The sequence below is a fragment of the Balaenoptera ricei genome, chromosome 14 (genome assembly GCF_028023285.1).
Source record: "Balaenoptera ricei isolate mBalRic1 chromosome 14, mBalRic1.hap2, whole genome shotgun sequence".
Classification (NCBI taxonomy): domain Eukaryota; kingdom Metazoa; phylum Chordata; class Mammalia; order Artiodactyla; family Balaenopteridae; genus Balaenoptera; species Balaenoptera ricei.
In genome coordinates this window covers 82016019-82034555 of record NC_082652.1, presented here as the reverse complement: position 1 = coordinate 82034555, position 18537 = coordinate 82016019, and the positions used below count along the sequence as shown (strand labels likewise).

General features: G+C 44.9%; 1 protein-coding gene across 2 annotated transcripts; it reads right to left on the bottom strand.

The window, feature by feature from the left end:
• Window positions 1-62: 62 nt before the first annotated feature.
• Window positions 63-15801, bottom strand: LOC132347464 (serpin B8). Of its 2 annotated transcripts, XM_059893991.1 has the most exons (8): window positions 15662-15801; window positions 11554-11636; window positions 9378-9555; window positions 7965-8102; window positions 6071-6188; window positions 4077-4219; window positions 2188-2340; window positions 63-576 (listed from the first exon to the last, which is right to left on the bottom strand). In XM_059893991.1, exons 3-8 carry the CDS (start codon window positions 9543-9545, stop codon window positions 172-174), a joined length of 1125 nt encoding a protein of 374 aa, XP_059749974.1. In that variant the 5' UTR covers window positions 9546-9555; window positions 11554-11636; window positions 15662-15801; the 3' UTR covers window positions 63-171. The 2 variants fall into 2 exon arrangements, with proteins under 2 accessions (XP_059749974.1, XP_059749975.1); XM_059893992.1 differs by lacking the exons at window positions 9378-9555; window positions 11554-11636; window positions 15662-15801 and adding an exon at window positions 6871-6956 and having other exon boundaries at window positions 7965-7995.
• Between the last annotated feature and the right edge of the window lie 2736 nt (window positions 15802-18537).

Below are 18537 nucleotides of genomic sequence, written 5' to 3'. Positions count from 1 at the left end.
TATTGCTCTAACCTCTTTATCAACCTATTAAATCCTCTCAACAACTCTGTGAGGGGGTCCTGTTATCATAATTACACTTTATTTTGGTATTCAAACCACCGCATCAATTTGGTCACAGGGAATTTGAAGTAAGGCAGGGTGGGCAGAGTGATGTACAATGACTGCAGCCCTTTATGGAGAAGAGAACTTGCCGCAGAACAAAATGCTGTTGGTTTCATCGTGCCTGATGAAGAAAAGGAAAGGGTGGTCTGCACAAAATCTTGGTTCAATTCTGCTGCACTGGGAGTTCCTGACCACGGCAGTGGCCGCAGCTGCCTCCGTGCCCTCCTCATTGACCTCTACAAAGCACTTGTGCACGACCTTGGACATGGGCACGTTCTTCTTGGCTGACATTCCAGAAAAGTCGGCCTTGGCTTCCTCAAAAGCATCAGTCATTCCTAAACTTCGAAGAAAAGTCTCCAAGTCATAACTCTCCTCCAGCTTTAATCTGGGAAGAAAAACTTGAACTTTATCCTTAGTCAGCTTTTCTGGATTTGTCCAGGCTCTGAACTTCTCATATGTAAGTGCCTTTTCCACCTGAAATAATGAAGAGTTAAATCTTAAAAGCTAGATGACAATAGCCTGGTACCCACCCATCCAGCCAGTCATTAACACCTCCACACACACGCATGACCTGCAGCTAGATGGTGAGATCTGGTCCAAGATAATCTAAGGGATATTTCCACTTATAAACACACCAGGATTTCCCCTCAAATTCTTGCATTTTCCTTGTTTTATGGATACAAGCGAAGAACAGTTAGAAAAGACCTGAGACGAAGATAGGGTTTTATTTTTAACTATCTGTACCAAATTCATTTCAGGCGGTTTTTTTAGTTTAGAAAATTCTCATAACCAATTGATCGTATTCATGCGAAACACTTTACCATGAGTTTGAGAACTTGTTCGACAAAAGGGAGACAAAGCATGGCTCAGAACTCTGATGGATGAAAAATGGGGAAATCAGGGATCATCTGAACGGGAAGGAGGACGTGGATTCTGGGGGGGGAGAGCAGCAGTGGGGAATTCCACAGCACGATCGCTTCTGGCATCCTCATTTGCCCTCTGCCTGCCCTGGAGCTTCAAATCCTACGAGACCCAGAACTCATTCTGTTTATCCACAGGGAAGAAATAAAGGAGGAAGAGGGGGCTTCCACTTGCATCCCCACTTCCCTTCACCACCTGGAGTCCGGGTGCGTGCTCCTCTCCCGTGACAGCTGGGTTTGGATGTCAGCTCTATTCCTAGACTCTCCTGATTTTCTTCTCAAGTCGCCATGACAGAGCTCATCCTTGACTTATGCCAGGACCTTCCTGATTCCATGGAGAAGCCAGGGAGATCAGGCAGGCCCTAGCCTCACAGCGGTGTGCTGGTGTGCAGGTGGTGGGCTGGAGCTGGCTTGTATCTCCGGTGAGAGTCAATTGTTAAACCCTCGGGAGCCTAAATTCAGCCACGGTGGGGGTATTTACACCACAGGAATCGGCAAATATTATAATGCTTCCCCTACACCCCAGAGAGCCAGATAACCAGCACGCTATCACTCTTGTGCCTCCCACCCTACAAGTTTACTTTTCCCCATCCTGAACCCCCATTTTCTGTCACGGGAAAATGTCTTCCTCCTGTCTAAGGTAAATTCCTCACCTGTACTTTAGACCCTTGCTCCTCAAAGTTGGTCTATGACCAATGGCATCTGCATCACTTGGAATCTTGTTAGAAATGCAAAATCTCAGGCCATAACTCCCCCCAAATCAAAGTCTGCATTTTAACAAGATCCCATTAGGTTAATATGCACATTAATGTTTGAGGAACACTGCCCAGATCCATTCTTATCCTTTTCCTGTCCTTTTCTTCAGTAATTATTGGGCTCTCAACTAGTCCCTCCCTTCAAAATAAATAATAATGTTCTTATATTTTTGGAAGTCTCTCTTGTAAGCGTCATCAAAATTTGTCTATACCAGCAATTCCACTCCTGGTTGTACACTCAACAGGAAATGCATACACATGTTCACCAAAAGACATGCAGTGGTGTTCATTTAGCACTCCTTAAAAGAATCCTAAATTGGAAATTCCTCAAATGCTATCTGGTGGATGGACTTTTAAAAATGAGCTCAGCCTGGATCCAAGGACACTCAGACTCATTGGCAAGGGCTCACCTCAGCGAGATCCGTGCTGTCGTCAGGCAGTAAAATGAGCATGCTCAGCTCCTGCTCCGCGTAGGGCAGCTCCAGGACCTGGGCGCGCACCTCCTCCACATACCCCATTTTAAACTCAGCTTGCTTAAACATCATCTGCACTGTCTTCTTCTCCTAATAAGAATGCAACATTAAAATCAAATTACTGAAAAATGAGCACAGTGCACTAAAAAAAAGATATGTCTGATTCGCAGAATCCCTAGGTACGTATAATTATTATTTCTGTGCACTTATGCTGATTGATGTAAAGTCTTCATTATTACATATTAGTGTTGAGTATAACATTCTATTGCCCCAGCAGATCAAGTATGATGAGGCGGGAGAGAATAAATTGATGAATATAGAGAGACATAAAACTATAGTATTCTCAGAAGAAATTGTATTTTTTTTTCTCTTTTGAGAAGATGGGTAGAGAAGCACTCCCAGGGACCTTTTAATTAAAAAATTATTTCTCCAAGTTCAGAGGAAATTTAACTAATATTCAGGTCTTTAGGCTGAAAGATCTGGTTAGAAAAGGTATATAGGCCAGAGGGAGTTATACTTTTTTTTTTCCCCCAATAAATTTATTTATTTATTTTTGGCTACGTTGGGTCTTCGTTGCTGTGCACGGGCTTTCTCTAGTTGCGGTGAGCGGGGGCTATTCTTTGTTGTGGTGCGCGGGCTTCTTATTGCGGTGGCTTCTCTTGGTGCAGAGCACGGGCTCTGGGCACGCGGGCTCAGTAGTTGTGGTGTGTGGGCTCAGTAGTTGTGGCTCGTGGGCTCTAGAGCGCAGGCTCAGTAGTTGTGGCGCACAGGCTTAGTTGCTCTGTAGCATGTGGGATCTTCCTGAACCAGGGCTCAAACCCGTGTCCCCCTGCATTGGCAGGCAGATTCTTAACCACTGTGCCACCAGGGAAGTCCTGGGAGTTATACTTCTATTCTGAAAACTTGCTCAATTATATAATTGGCTTTATGGCCTTGCTTTGCTTGAAGGGGGAACCTTGATGAGATGTCTAGGGTCCACCATTTTTAAAGCTTGCATCAAATATATTCTAGATTTATAAATTTTTGTGCAATACGCTGTTATCAAGCGGATGGAGGTCAAATTCCAAGCTAACAGTTTTTGACCCCAGCCGTTATCATATTCAAAAGTGAATGGAGAAAAGTGTTTTTAAAGTTAGGCATGTAATTCTAGAAATCAAATATACAACGTGATGCTATAGTTAATAATACTGTATCAAATACTGGAAATTTGCTAAGAGGGTAGATTTCAGGTGCTGTCATCACAGAAAATATATGGTAACTATGTGAGGGAAAGATATTTTAATTAGCTTGACTGTGGTAATCATTTCACTATGTATATGTATATCAAATCCTCACCTTGTACACCTTAAATATGTATGATTTTTATTTTTTAAGAAGATCCAAGAATAAATAAAAACAAAGCTGGCCTGAACATTTGCTAACACTTTTTTTCTTGTATTAGGAATTGTACAGCCATGAATTCTAAGGCAATAAATAGTCATAGTTGTCACTGACTGTTGCAAGAAAGTGTCTAAATACAACAGTGATAGTAAAATACAAACATAATTCCAAGGCTTAGAAGACAGTTTCTTTCAATCCAAATAACATGACCAGAGAGAGAAGATCGATTTGACCAAGGATCCAAAAACCAAATGATCAATGTAACAATTATTTTAGTTTTTCTCTTTTCCATTCCAATAAGAGATACATAGGGGGCATGAAATTCCTTCAGAAATAAATTAAGAATCAAGACAGTGTGAAATAAATTATTTTTTTCCATTTATTCACAACCTTTCCCAGAGTATTACTTTAGAAAGTAGCTGTATATCTGCAAAATATGTCCCTACCTTGTTGGTTTTAAAGGTCATTCCCCTTGTGTGCTTTCTGTCAAATTGCTCATTCCACTTTCCTTTGAAATAGGTTGCATTCACGAGGACCAGCTTAGTCAGAGGACCGATCGCCCCAGCCCCCAGGATCTCTGAAATCTTTCCTGTAAAGAGTATGAGAGAAAGTTATTGCTATTGGGGGAGAATAAACATTCTTTTACGAAAGTTCTCTTGACATTGAAAGCCAAGGCTTGGTGGAGAAAAGGCTGGATCCTGTCGTTCTGGCTGCCTGAGGAATCAGGGTGATGGTGTTTCATTCTGTGCACACATACAGAGTAGTGTTTGTCCTTAAACAACAGTCTTGAAGCAGGCAGGTCAATGATCATTTTGCCCTCAACTTATAGATGTAGAAATTCAGGTTCAGAGTATTTGCCTGACTTTTTGCCAAGGTCACATAGACGACAAAGTGGTTGAGCTGAGAAAATAACCCAAGAGTCTCGATTCCAACTGTAAGCTTCTCGACCTTGGCACCATAATTTCTCAGCCACGCCACTACTGGCATTTTAGGCCACATAATTCTTTGTTTTGGGGACGGTCCTATGCGTTTAGGATGTTTAGCCAGTATCACTTCCCCCAACTGTGACAACTGAAAATGTCTTCAGTTATGGCCGGATATCCCCTGGAGGTTGATTCTGATTAAGAATCGTTGCTCTGTGCCCACCTTCAAGTCTCATTTAGGTGAGGAGAGGCTTCCGAAGGATGGGGATACAGATCTGTAAATGGGAGAAGGCAGCTTCCTGGAGGGAGGGAATGGGGCAAAGGAATTAGGGGGATGCAATAAAGGGGCCCAAACTGAGTTGTCCAATGAGAGCGGAGACGAGGTGATCCCCAGCCTCCCCTCCAGCTCTGCTATTCTGGGAAAACTCGGGTGGTCAGCCTGGTGGAAGGAAGGGTGTGAGCAGCCGTGGAGGGGGAAGTGGGTGGTGGAGGGAGGGTGAGGTGTGGAGAAGCTTCTGGCTTCCCTAGCTGACTCAGTGCTGCTAGGTCAACTGGAGAGCCAGAGACCACTGCACACGTGACGTATGAAAATATCAGCGTGAAAGGCTCTTCCCTTCCGATGGTCGTTGGCCGCCTGTGTAATCATGGGTATCGTGGCTGCCTGACACGCAGTGGATGCGCCGTAAGATGGAACGGACGGACTAATGAGTGCCAGGCGGGCGCGTGAACAAATGAGTGACGTAACCTCCCCTCCTGCTGGACGGCTCTAAATTTCGTGCTGAGTACTCAGAATTCTGAAAAGCACGTCCTTTTTCTCTGCACTCTAATTGAGAAATGGCAGAAATGTTTCTGGTGAGACAGAATGTGTCCGGACAGGGCACCCTGCGTGCTCCACATTAGCTGCGCTTCCAGAATCCGGAGCAAATTCAGAAAAGCAAACTTAGCCACAGCCAAGTTCAGAGGGAAGGAGAGGGCTGTGGATGAAACTAGAGCGGCTCACATCACCACCGGGAGGTGACGTGAAACGTTGTCCCACCTCAGCTGTAATCTAAATGGAATGTCCTCCTGCCCTTAGAGCACGGCAGTGTCCTCCCAGGTAGAAGTTAAATGGGGCGCCAAAGAGGAAGCATTTTTCAGGGATGTTCCAGTACCTTCCAGAGGGGAGGGCATCTGAGAGACTAACATTAGGTTTAAGCATTTTTCAGAAATCACCACTTCATAAGCCCAAGAAAAATATCAGAATTGCATCAATGGCCTGAAAGCCCAGCAAACACACATAAACAGGCCACTGGTTACAGGGTCACAGTGGCCACCCGTGGAGGTCACATCCCAGGTTACAGGGTCACAGTGGCCACCCGTGGAGGTCACATCCCAGGTTACAGGGTCACAGTGGCCACCCGTGGAGGTCACATCCCAGGTTACAGGGTCACAGTGGCCACCCGTGGAGGTCACATCCCAGGCAATCTCAGCTCTGTGTCCCTCACAACACCACATCTCCTGAAATGAAAATCTCTCACCTTCAGTCTTCTCCGTCACCCAGTCATTTATGTGTTTCCTGCATTCTTCAGTGTCTTTAGAAAAGGACAGTTCCTCCAGGTCTGCCTGATAGAACTTCTGGCAGGATTCCTTAAAAGCCTACAAATGCAAAATACCAAGTTTGGCCATATTCTACTTGGCAACGTTTCCTAAAAGTGTGAAAACATTTCTTTCTTAACGTGTTTCTAGCACAAATGCCTGCACAGGGCACCCTGTACTTTAAGACTCATTTATGCAATTAATCAAAATGTATAGACTGCTGGCTTTGTGCCTGGCACTGTGCCAGGTGCTGGACACCAGGGTGAAGACATGACATTGGACCTGAGGTGGCTCACAGTCTGCTGAGGGAGAAACATACACACACGATAGTTACAATGTGTTTTGAGAATACAGACGGCGGCAGTCATGCACAAAACAGCCCGTGAACGTTCCTGTCAAACGCTTAAACTCCATATTGACTTTCTGTTTGATTTTTGTCTCCCCCACTAGGTGGTCTAACCCTGTTTTACTCATTTTTGTATCACCAGCACCAACCACAGTGTCTGAAACATCCTTAGGGAATGATTGGGAGGCTCCACAGTGGAACTAGATTATCACGAGATCTTACAGGTCCTCCAGGAGCGGGGTCATCGTGGGTGGGTGTGTGTGTGTGTGTGTGTGTGTGTGTGTGTGTGGAGGGTATTAGGGAAAACAGTGGCAAGGCATGAGCCATGGAATATAAGTTGGGATCAAGTCAAGAAGGTTGTTATATGCAACACATTAAAACCCAAGGATAACTCACCTCATGAAAACTTGTTTTCTGATATAATGTGCCTGGCAATGGGCTCCCATCCTCCGCCCATCTCCTGTTCTCAAACATTTTAGCTTCTACAGAAGAAAGAAGATGTAGAGAGAAGAAGGACCCAAGCAACCAAGAAAAGTGGAGAATGGTTCCCTGTGTCCCCAGTATTCCTCAATTACAGTATTCAAAGGTCAGTCTGATATTCAAAAATGAACATCAGTTAACCAGGAGATTCCTGGAATCACTAGTGCTTATCCTAGAAAACCTAACTAGCTGAGGGATCCAGAATCACCTCCAATAATATTTAAGCCCAGAGCAGGCAACCTCCACGGGGTAGCACCCAACAGCAGCTAGAACACGATTATATCTGAGTCTAACCAAATAATCCTTGGAATTGCTGGCTAATAAGATGACCGGACTTGCCCTGATCATTTCATTAATCTTAAGATAGCATCACTCTGCATATTATGTGGCATAATTTTTTGGACTTCACTTATTGAATAATGGCAGGCTTTTACTGGACTAGGGAACTTTGGAATTATATTTTGCAGTAAACAGGAACTACCCAGATTCAAAACCTTATTTTTTATGAACAGATTTTAATTTTAGAAAGATTATTCTGTCAGTAGTGTGAAAAGACTAGGCTGAATTTGGAGAGATCCATTAGGAAACAATTAAAATAATAGTGTAGAAGATGTGAGAGTCTGGACCCAGGCAATGGCGGTGGTGATTCAGAAGACGGGACAAATTTAAGAGACTTTGCGAGGCCAGCTCCATAGAAACAGCCCAACAGTCAGAGATGAGACCAGGGAATGGCAAGAGTGATGCGGTCACTGAGAAGGGGATCAAGGGGGAGAGGCAGGTCCGGGTGCAGGAAGATGGACAAATTGAAATTGACATCTGGGAAGATATATCAGAGACAATACTTTTTCAAAGGACACAATTCAGAAGCAATCATAAAATTCAAAATTACAATTACAAAATATAATTCTAAGCACATTTTTAAGGCAGCAGAGCTACACTTTATCTCTGCTCTTCTGTAGTTTCTGTTTTATTTTCAATTTCTTTTTCATCAATGTGCAAGCACTACTTACTGGCAGGAAATCACATGTCTTTTCCCCAAAGAGTTTGTTGGCAGTTCTGAGCAAGCACTGAGGGCCAGATTTGTTCAATTCCATGAGAAGTGACTGGAATCCTTGGTGAATATCTCCACCTTTGTTCAAACAAAGTGCCTGGTAATAGAAGACGAGAACGGCGACTTTTGACATGCCATTTCTCCCCCAAAGAGCTATTTCCAAACAAATTTCGACACTGAAAATCACAGAGAATCCTATTTTAAAATGAGTTTTGTTTAACCGTCTAGCACAGGGTTCCTCAACCTGGCAGTATAGACTTTTGGGGCCACATACTTTGTTGGGAGGCTATCCTGCACATCCTAGGATATTTAGCTGCATTTCTGGCCTCTGCTCACTAGATGTCAGTAGCACCTCTTGGTTATGACAACCAACTCTGTCCAGACTTTGTCAACTGTTTCTGGGAGAAAAAATCGCCCCCAGGTGGAAAGCCCTGCTCTAGCAGATTTATCTATACCAGGAAGACAACGTGTGATAACTCAGGAGGGAGACAGAACAGAACAAACAGGTAGCGGGAGTGACCCACAGAAGACAAGATGAGCAGAAACGTTTCATTAGCGATTCCACAGAAGTCCTCCAGACCAGACTGTGACTTAAATGTCAGGTCAGAGTGAGAATCAAGGCTGTTCCCTTATCTCCCAACAACCCCAGTCCAAAGCCTCATTCCTCCAGGGAGCTGGAAGAAAGAGCCACCAGGGATTCAACTGTGGCCATGGACACGCTTCTGGGGGGTGTCTGTGCACCCCGCTATTAGTGGGAACATGATGTGTATATGACAGTTTTCTGGGATACATTCACCAGACGGTCAAAGAAACTAAGACATAAATAGGGGAAGGTCTACTTCCCTAAAGTAATATCCACTACTTCCTTGGTAGCTAAGGGCACATATAACCCATTTCAGATCAATCAGATAATATATTCCCTCTAAACAACTCCAGAAGATGTAAAAGTCCTCCTTTGTGTTGCATTCGTCTTCCACTTATGCATAGTTGTACACTAGAAACAACCCGTTTAACAAAAAGGTTCATTTACACAGTTGCATTTCAATTTGAAATATAATGTTAGCAAAAGTTTAAAATAGAACAAAGTTGAAATTCTTGGCCTTTCTGTGGAACAGAATTTTAGTTCACCTTACTTATCAAAGATGCAGAAAATAATGTACTGACTTGATTTCTCCCATGAAAACTAGCAGGAGATTCCGTCTTACACAATTCACCTTTCTACCCATGTCTGCTTTCTCTCCATCACCACGGTGCCCCTCCCACCTCCCAGCCTCACCGGCTTCCATCAGCTGGAGTGAAGGATAACAGACCAGCTCTATGAAAGCACAGAGGAAGCCCGCCCTTGGTCTTCCTTTGTGGTGGGCACGCATACCTGGGACATCTGCGCCGCAGTGTTTCCTTTGGCCCCCATTAAGACCATGGTCAGGGCAGAGGAGAGGCTCAGGGGAGAGAAGAACACGTTTCGCAAGTTGTCCTTTTCACCCAGCAGTTTTAATAAGTTGATGGCAAAAGTGCCATTTGCTTCACAGAGATCATCCATCAGTGAAGGTCTGCACCCAAAGCACAACACAGAAGCACATTAGCCATATGCCCTCCACTAGCCACTGCTCACTAGTCACTAGTCACACCTCCACCCCAGTCTGTGGACACTGGGTGTGGTCAGCAGAATAACTACATCCCCAAACATCCATGTTGAATCTCCAAAACCTGTGACGATGTTATCTTACATGGCAATAAGGACTTGGCGGATGTGATTGAATTAAGGATCTTGAGATGGAGTCACCTGGATCATCCGGTGGGCTCAGTGTAATCACAGGCTTCTTATAAGAGGAAGGCAGGAGGGTCAGAGCCAGAGAAGGAGAAGTGAAGTTGGAAGCAAAGATCAAGATGATGTGGAGACACAGAATGCAGGCAGCCTCCAGGAGCTGCAAAAGGCAAGGAAATGGGCTCTGCCCTAGAGCCTCCAGACTTAAAATGTAGCTCTGCCAACCTCTTGCGGACTTCTGACCTCCAGAACTGTAAGATAAATCCCCCTATTATGGATAGTTCTTCAGTTTGCTGTCTCTGGCATAATTTATAAGCAATGTTCTATGAATTATAATATACTATACATAAAAATGACATTTCTGTCACGCTGTCACATGAAAACAGCTGGATGGATTTCAACAGATTTTGGAGGGTTTTTCTGGGATGGTCTGCCCTAAAATGTGGGCTCCTGGGAAGACACAAAATTTACTTTAAATCAGAAGGACTCGAAAACAATAGACCATTTTCCACCGGAGTTGTTGAAACTGGGCTAGGAGCTGTGAAGGGAGCCCCTGGGCACGGAGGTAGAACATGAAGCCCAAATCTCAAGTCATCAGATGCACACTTTGAATCAGGCACTAATTTTGGATCCAGCCTTAACCTTCCCCCCAGCTTGACTAAACTTTAGACAAGCTTCTTCCTGCCTCTGGTGCCTGACCTCTCTTTCCTTAGAGCACTTACTCTAGGCAATTTGTCATGGTAAGTTCTTTCTCTGCTCCTCCGAGAGGTAAACATTTTGAAAAGCCTCTTTCCTATTTTACAGCCCAAGACAATCCTTCTCAAGTCCCTAGAAGCCATCCCTTTAAAATGTAGCTGTCAAGGAAGATAGTCTCCGTGGGACAGTGGGAGCAAAATAGCAGCAGGCACCTTGCTGCAAGCTGTGAAAAGCTTTTGCAGCATATTAATTTTTATAATTTTAGAAACATTTTATAAATGCTGCATTTATTTCTATTAAACCTTCTAGAAACCTGGGCTGCTAGTCAGTAAACTATTAAAGTTCATCAACTCATCTTGGTTTCCCTGAATCTCTTTGCTGTTACAGTTGAAGACATTTTGGAAAATAAAAGGACAAATCATCACCCATAATCCCATGATGCTATAAGCTATTTTTTCTATTATGCTATCTGTTTTTAATTGGTATGTATATTTTTAACTCAAAACTCGTAAAGCTACACAAGAAAAATATGTTCCAATTTGGAAAATTAGCAAACAAGAAAAGTACTGGAAACTCCACCTAGAGATAAGGGTCATCATGCATGTGCTCATTTTTTTTTTTTTTTTAAACTTTGGGTTTATTTATTTATTTATTTATGGCTGTGTTGGGTCTTCGTTTCTGTGCGAGGGCTTTCCCCAGCTGCGGCAAGCGGGGGCCACTCTTCATCGCGGTGCGCGGGCCTCTCACTATTGCGGCCTCTCTTGTTGCGGAGCACAGGCTCCAGACGCACAGGCTCAGTAGTTGTGGCTCACGGGCCCAGTTGCTCCACGGCATGTGGGATCTTCCCAGACCAGGGCTCGAACCCGTGTCCCCTGCATTGGCAGGCAGATTCTCAACCACTGCACCACCAGGGAAGCCCCATGTGCTCATTTTTATAAACAGATGGGCCACCCTCTGGTCCTTCTCTCATGCCCCAGTGGACTAAAGGGCCTCCTGCAGCATCTTGAAAGTATATTTCATTTAGACTTGGAGGGGGTGGGTCTTCTGGGCCGCAAGGGCAGGAGGGGAAAGTGGGTGGGGAACACACCTGTTTTAACCGGAGCCGCTTCACTGTTGAATGGTTCCTTTGAAGCTTCCTTCTGAGATATTTTTTTTCAAGAGGAGATGTCTCTGGTTTAAAAGAAAAAAGAAGGGTGGTGGGAAAAAAAAAAAAAAAAAGGGTGTGAAGTTCACACACTAAATATAAAATAACAGCCCAAAACCCATTCTTTAAAGTTTGAAAAAAATGTATTAAAACGTCAACCAAGGAAATACAATGGCACAGTTTGACAACAGTGCTCTATACTTAATAGGTCATTTAATAGAGGACACAGTGTTAAGTTCCTCAGTGCCCTCACTTCATAAGTCCCTCCAGAGCCGTCAGCTGCAGGGCTGGAACCCGAGGGCCGCAAGGGTCAGAAGGCTGATGTGTCTGCAGCGGGCAAGTCCCACCGCAGAGCAAGCCTCAGCCTGCCTCCAGGCCACTTCTCACCCCGCATTTCCTCACCTTACACTTGAGGATGTTTCGGCAAATAAAAACCTAGGAGCCAGGAGGGATATTCAAACTTGATAGCACTGTGCCTACCAGAAGGTGGCACCAAAGAGACTCAAGGAAGGAAAGAATTAGGTAAACTGGAGATGAAAGACAGGAATACATTTGGATTTGATCTTACATGAGCATAAGAGTTTTGACCTGTGGACTGAAATAAAAAAATGCACAACATGAGATTAAGTTGTGAGCTAAGTTTTATTCGGGGGTCTTACTGAGGACTATAGGCTGGGAGACAGCCTCTCAGAGAGCTCTGAGGAGGTAGGGGGAGAAGCATGATTTTGGCTAGGGAATGCACGCAGTCAGACATACATATCAGTAAAAGGTCACTGCTAGTCACGAGGACCAGATATCTCAGTTAGTGATTTTAGTGCTTTCCTATGTAGGGGAAGACGCAAGAATCTGGGTTCGTTAAAATTTTTTCCTGCGATACCTCTCTCTAAGGAGGCTGTTTTCCCAAAGCACAGAGTGTCTCATGCTGTTTTTCATCCTGAATTCCTTTCAGCGTGCACTGTAGGTCAGCGACTGCAATGGCTAATGACTTGATCCTTGTAGAACCGGATGGCGGGCAACATTCTTTGTTTTACAGGAGCCAGGGTGAAGCAGACATAAACTTGGGCTGGTGATTGTGAGTGTGTGTGTGTGTGTGTGTGTGTGTAGTTGTGCAATCTGAAAAGGCAAAGGAATGAACTGGAATATCACATCAATTTCCTCTTTACATTGTAACTACTCTTAATTGTAAATGTCTATGTCTGGTTTCTTCCATATTGCCTCTTTCTTCATCTCATTTCCGCACCTCCGTTCCTTTTCAACATCCAGGTGCTGGTCAGCAGCAGAGTGCTTCCCATCAGCATCTCGCCCCCCAGCACTGACACACCGTCGCACACACACACCAGTGCACCTCTCAGATGCACCCCCAGCTCACACCAGTGAAAAGATTTTATTTCCAGCCAGTAAAATGGATTGGCATTAAACTCGTTTTCCTTTTACAGGTGAACAAACAGGGTCAGAACAATTAAATACTGTCCTCAGGTCTCAGAAAAATCTGACAGATTCAGTCACAAAAGCAAGCCTTCTGCTTCCAAGTAGTTGTCCCTTGGTATCCATGGGGGATTGGTTTCAGGACCCCCGTGGATACCAAAATCCAAGGATGCTCAAGTCCCTTATATAAAATGGTATAGTATTTGCTCATAACCTACACACATCCTCTTGTATACTTTAAATCAGCTCTAGATTACTTATAATCCCTAATACAATGTAACTGCTAGGTAAATAGTAGCCAGAGGGCGCAAATTCAAGTTTTCAAAGCTTTTTGGAACTTTCTAGAATTTTGTTCAAATACTTTCCATCTGCTTTGGGTTGAATTTGCAGGTGCAGAACCAGTGACAGAGGGGAGGGCTGACTGTATTCAGCATCATTCTCTCCTGGGGGCCTTGAATGCCTGTCATCTCCCTGCTCCACTCCCCCATCCCATACTCACATCCCAAAGTGAATCTGTTCAAAGAGCACTTATGTCCAACTGTCCTTATATGATTTTGAAGAAAAAACATTAAAAACAAATGCCATAATTCCTGACTGGGAGCTCCCACCCTTGGGGAGATGGTTTCAAGCTGCCTGTGCGCTCCATGCCAAGACAACTGACAAAGGGCGAAGGAAGCCCACAGTAAAGCAGGATGGATTCTCTTTAGGAGTTCAGGAGAAGGGAAACAGGACTGGGCAGGAGCTCTGGAAGGTGGTGAAAGAGGGGGGTGAATGTGAGGGCTGTGGCTGCGGGATAGGCAGGTACAAAGAATGTAGAGGAAGGCCATGGTTTGTGCGGGGCCCAGGGGAGTGGGTGTGTGCGTGTTCCTGTGAGAGAACTGATGCCTGAGACAGGAGGGGCCCCTCACGCCAGGTTTAAAGGTTTGGACTTGAGCTACGGTCTGGAAAGCCAGGCACGGTTTTCAAACAAATGTTATACCTAAGTCTTAGAAAAATATTGTGTCTCACCATTTGGTGGGGAAAAAGGCTGTGGACCCTGCCGGTAGACCACTGCCATAGCCCAGGGGCTGCCTACTACAGAGGAAATTTCTGCACTGAAGACTAGAAGGTGGAACTGCCAGGCTGGGTGACTGATCACACTCGGATAAGGAGCAGGGGCATCAAGGATTATGCGGAGGTTGTAGCTAACCCGCCCTCAGGGTGCGCCAGGAACCGCAGGAAGCTATGTGAGGAGCCAGCTTGGGGTGGGGAAGGCGCTGCGTTCCATCTGCTCCATGTGAGATGAGTGGAACGTTCCATCCCACGGGATCCTGTAACAAAGACAGCTGAGGGACGTTTGTCAACATAGGTAGGGGACTCAAGCTGAGAAGTTCTCCAGCGAGCATTGGGAGCCATCAGCATCCTGATTCCAGGAGCTTCTAGGGGAATGGATGAAATTACTCAGAATGTACATGAGGAGGCAGAAGAGAGAAAAAAAATCCACCTCGTTCTGGAGAATTTCCAATTTTTGCAGGTAGTGAGAGGAAAAAGACGAGAGACCGAGACCCAATAATCCGGATGTCCTGGGAGAACGGGGAGTGTGTGAGGGGCCGGGGAAGTGGGGAGGGCTGGAGGAGGACAGGAAGGTAGCACCCAGGCTGGAGAGGCGGAGGGGAGCCAGCCTGGGCCTGAAAGCCCTCAGCAAGGGGTGGGAGCCGGAGCTAGACGGCTGAGTAGTATCCGGGCAGGGTGGAATCGATTCAGTTAGCTATTGTGGCTGCAGAGAAGGGGAGACAGAGGGAAAGTTTTTGTTTGTTTCACGTTGAGGGAAAGCAGCCCATAAAGAAGAACAGATGAAAGATGTTAAAGAAAAAAAAGAAAAAGAATGGAAGAAATACAGAAAGATAAAAGGAAGGGAGGGAGGGAGGGAGGGAGGAACTGAGAGAGAAGAAGAAAAAGAATGAGAAGGAGGAGGAAGTGGAGGAGAACGAGAGGAGGGGAGGGGAGGGGAGGGGAGGGAGGTACGCGCCATAAGCTGGATCGCAGAGGGGACAGGGGCTTGCGCTGGGGGTGGCATTGACCCAGCACCTCTGGGAACTTGCCCAAGGCTCCATGCAAACTCCAGGCGAGGAGGCCGTGGGCGCCACAGTCTTCCCGCTGCGCCCTGCGCTCCTCCCACTCGCTCTCCCCAAAGCTTCCGCCCTTCCATCTCCGGGAACCGCCGCCCAGGCTCGGGGCACCGGCCGCGCCCTCACTGCCAGCAAATCGCAGCGCAGCGGCGGCAGCAGGCCGGGTGGCCCTTCCACTCCGGAGACCACCCTCTGACCCAGGGCGGGTCTGCGCACCGCGCACCTGCGCTCGGGTCTCGGAGCCCCGTCCTGGGAGACTCACCTTCGAGCCCCAGACCAAGCGGGCCGGGGGCCCAGGGTACGGGGGGGCCAGGGCGACCCCAGCCCCGCAGCTCTCCTGCCCGGATACCTCCTGCCGTCGTTCCCCTAGTCCTCTCCTCCTCCTTTCCCAACCCCTGCGTCTGCCTCTGGCCTCCCTTCCTCCCCTCCTCGCCCCCGTCCTCTCTCCGCAGGAACTCTAGGCTAGAGGCGGCCGCCGTGGGAACCTGAGGGCTCGGGAGCCCTCCCAGCCCCGGTACCTGCGAGATTCCAGCTGTTGCTGCCGCTTCTACTGCTGCGGCCGCTGCTGTTCCGGCTTGGTGGACGCTTCACGCCCGCTTTGCTTTCGGGCCGGCTTCCGGCGGTGACTCAGAGCACCGGGAGGTGGCGCTGGCCTGTGCCGTCTCTGACTCCGCATCCCCAGGCTGGACCCCGGGCGGAGCCTGAGCCTCGCGCGCCCCCTCCTGCCCCGGCTGAGAGCAGACGGCTTGGCGGGGGAGGCAAGTCACCCGCCCCCTGAGGGTGTTTGGGGAAGACTTAGCCAATTGGGGGATTGGTTTGTTTTCCTGGGTTAGTACGCGTGTATGCAAGAGCAGTTTCAGAATCGGAACTCCACTTTGAAAATTAACTAAAAGCAAAACCAGAGGTTAAAGCTTCCTAAAGCCAGTGGTTTCCAAACTGTTCTGGTAGGACGTCGTCCCATCAAAACAATTTTTGAGCATGCATCTCCAGTATCGAATTTACATGTGCTTTATGCTAAATACTAATATATTATGCACGCTATAAAACACGTAAACAAAAATTTTAAAGATAAGAAAAACACTTTTTGATTAGAAGTACATTTTTGTGCTTACAAAAATTATTTTAAAATTTAATGAGATCAATGTAATTGAATATATGTTTGCCTGTTTTAATCTTAGTTTAAAGCTTTGAAATACAGTAATTTGAAGGCCTGGTTTTAAGTTCAGTTTATTTCTAAACTTGGATTGATAGCTATCATAAGAAAAGTCTTCTCAGGAAATGGGTTGATTTAAAAATGGAATAAAGGCATCATTAGCTGTACTTACTAAACCTGGACATTTGATTTTCATCCACATGCTAATTATGCAAAGATTTCTGGTTAAAATCTAACTGGTAAAAATCTCTTTATCCTCTTGAAAATCATTTGTTCTTGCAAACCAAAATTTTTAAACCGTCATATTTTAAATATTTTTGACAGTTTGAAGCCCACCAAATCTTTTCTTTTTGTAAGATTTTAATGAAGTTTAGAAAATTATATTTCCAAGTTTTTAAGTGCCCAAATATGAAATTGTTAATATCTTTTTAGCAATAAAATCATATAATGGAAAATATCCATATAGATGTTCTCAAAATAATCACTCTACACTCTTTCAAAAGCAGTTGATTTCTCATTCATAGGTAAGATGTACCTTTACCTAAAGGCAATCGACTATTTATTTTGAAGAATACTTGCTAGATTTTCTACTACTAATAAGCCATTTATGATCACAGAAAAGTTCAGCACATTTGGAGCACCAGACTTTAAAAAAAATATGTAAGTAATTAACCTCTTTTTTAAAGTACTTTGGTATGAAATAATAAACAAGCCTCATTGTTTTTCAAAAGCTATCGATGGTTGCTACACTGCTTATTAAAAAATATTGTAAAAGTTCTACTTTTTAATGTTCTAGGTTGCTGTTTTTAATCACAGTAACACCATCTGGTAGCACGCATCCTTTGCAATACCTTGCCCAAAGCAGACACATGAGGACGCAACTCTCAAGCCTCTGCATTATGAAACAGTGGGTCTAGTGCCTGTGCACAGGTTCAAAGAGCCAAGTTGAAGTTCAAATCCAAGTAACTATCCCTGACCCAGAAGTCTGTGCAGCTCAGCTTCTAGAGGGGAACTGAGAAGGCTAATTAGGAGTCAGAGATAAATGGAGACCCTTCAGTCTAGAGCATCACAGAACAATTTTGACGAGTATCCTTGCCATCTCAGGTTTACATTGGGTCCCTACTTTTCAGAGAGTTCTTACTCTGGAAAAGCTTAAAGGAACCACAGCCCTGACACATCATTAACTAAACATGAATGGGCTAAAGATCACATAGGGATTAGTTCTCCTGGTCTCTGACAGATAGTGGCGAAGGGAATATCTTTCCTCTTTACTCCCAATAATGGAGGGGTGGCCCGTGGTCCCCTTCACTGGGCCTACCATATCTCTCTACCCCTTCTGTTTCAAGGAAAGTAGACTTCTTTCTTCTCTAGGACATGGTTCCATTAGTCATCTCCTGTAACTTTAATCTCTTTTACTTCTCTGGAGTCTTCTTATCTCATAAATATACTCAGCATCTCCCATATTAACACAAACAAATAAACACAAAGCCCCACAACTTCCTCGCTTCTCTGCTCTGTAGCTACTGCTCTGCTTTTCCGTCCTTCCATTGACAGTCAAGTTTTTTTTTAATAGTTTTGTTGTCCCTGGGAACAAAGGAGATTAACAGACCGTGATTATTATCTATTGTTCTAAGGTCTGTTATCCTTCTAAAAAGATAGGCTGTATACATTTGCACTAAGGGGAGAACACAAATATCATCAGCAAATACTTTAAGCCTCATTATTGAAAAAGCCTGATACGCATGCGCACACACAGGTACATGTGTCTCCAAGATGACTGCAGTTTATTCTGCAGTCATTCCTTGCACTAACATCCACTTTGAGTCTGTTTCTCCCACGAGTTTGTAAGCTCCATGACTCCAAGAGACTAGGGACCAGGGTCTGTTTTTGTTCAGAAGTGTAGTCTTCCAGTAACTCTAATTCTCACAGAGAAACAAAGCGCACCAGTAAGAGTAGCTACGTAGGTAAATATGTATCAAAGACAGCATAAGTTTATCCTTGTTAGTAACTTTTCCTTCTATGTGATTTAAAAGATAGCTGCATAAAGCAATAATTATGAAACTGTTCATGGGCTTATAATTCATAAAGATGTATAGTTGTAGGACAATAATAACATAAAGAAAAGAAGAGGAAAAGGAGTGATACTGAAATAGAAAAAAAATTGGAGAAAATAAATAAATAAAATACAATAAATCCTCAAAAAAAAAAAAGAAGTGTAGTCTTCATGCCCCGAATATCAAC

Coding starts and splice junctions, on each gene's coding strand:
- LOC132347464 (XM_059893991.1), bottom strand. CDS start 9,545: ATGGATGATCTCTGTGAAGCAAATGGCACTTTTGCCATCAACTTATTA. Junction 6,189..7,964: donor AGACATGTGATTTCCTGCCA/GTAAGTAGTGCT, acceptor TTGCATTTGTAG/GCTTTTAAGGAATCCTGCCA. Junction 4,220..6,070: donor GGTGACGGAGAAGACTGAAG/GTGAGAGATTTT, acceptor TACTCTTTACAG/GAAAGATTTCAGAGATCCTG.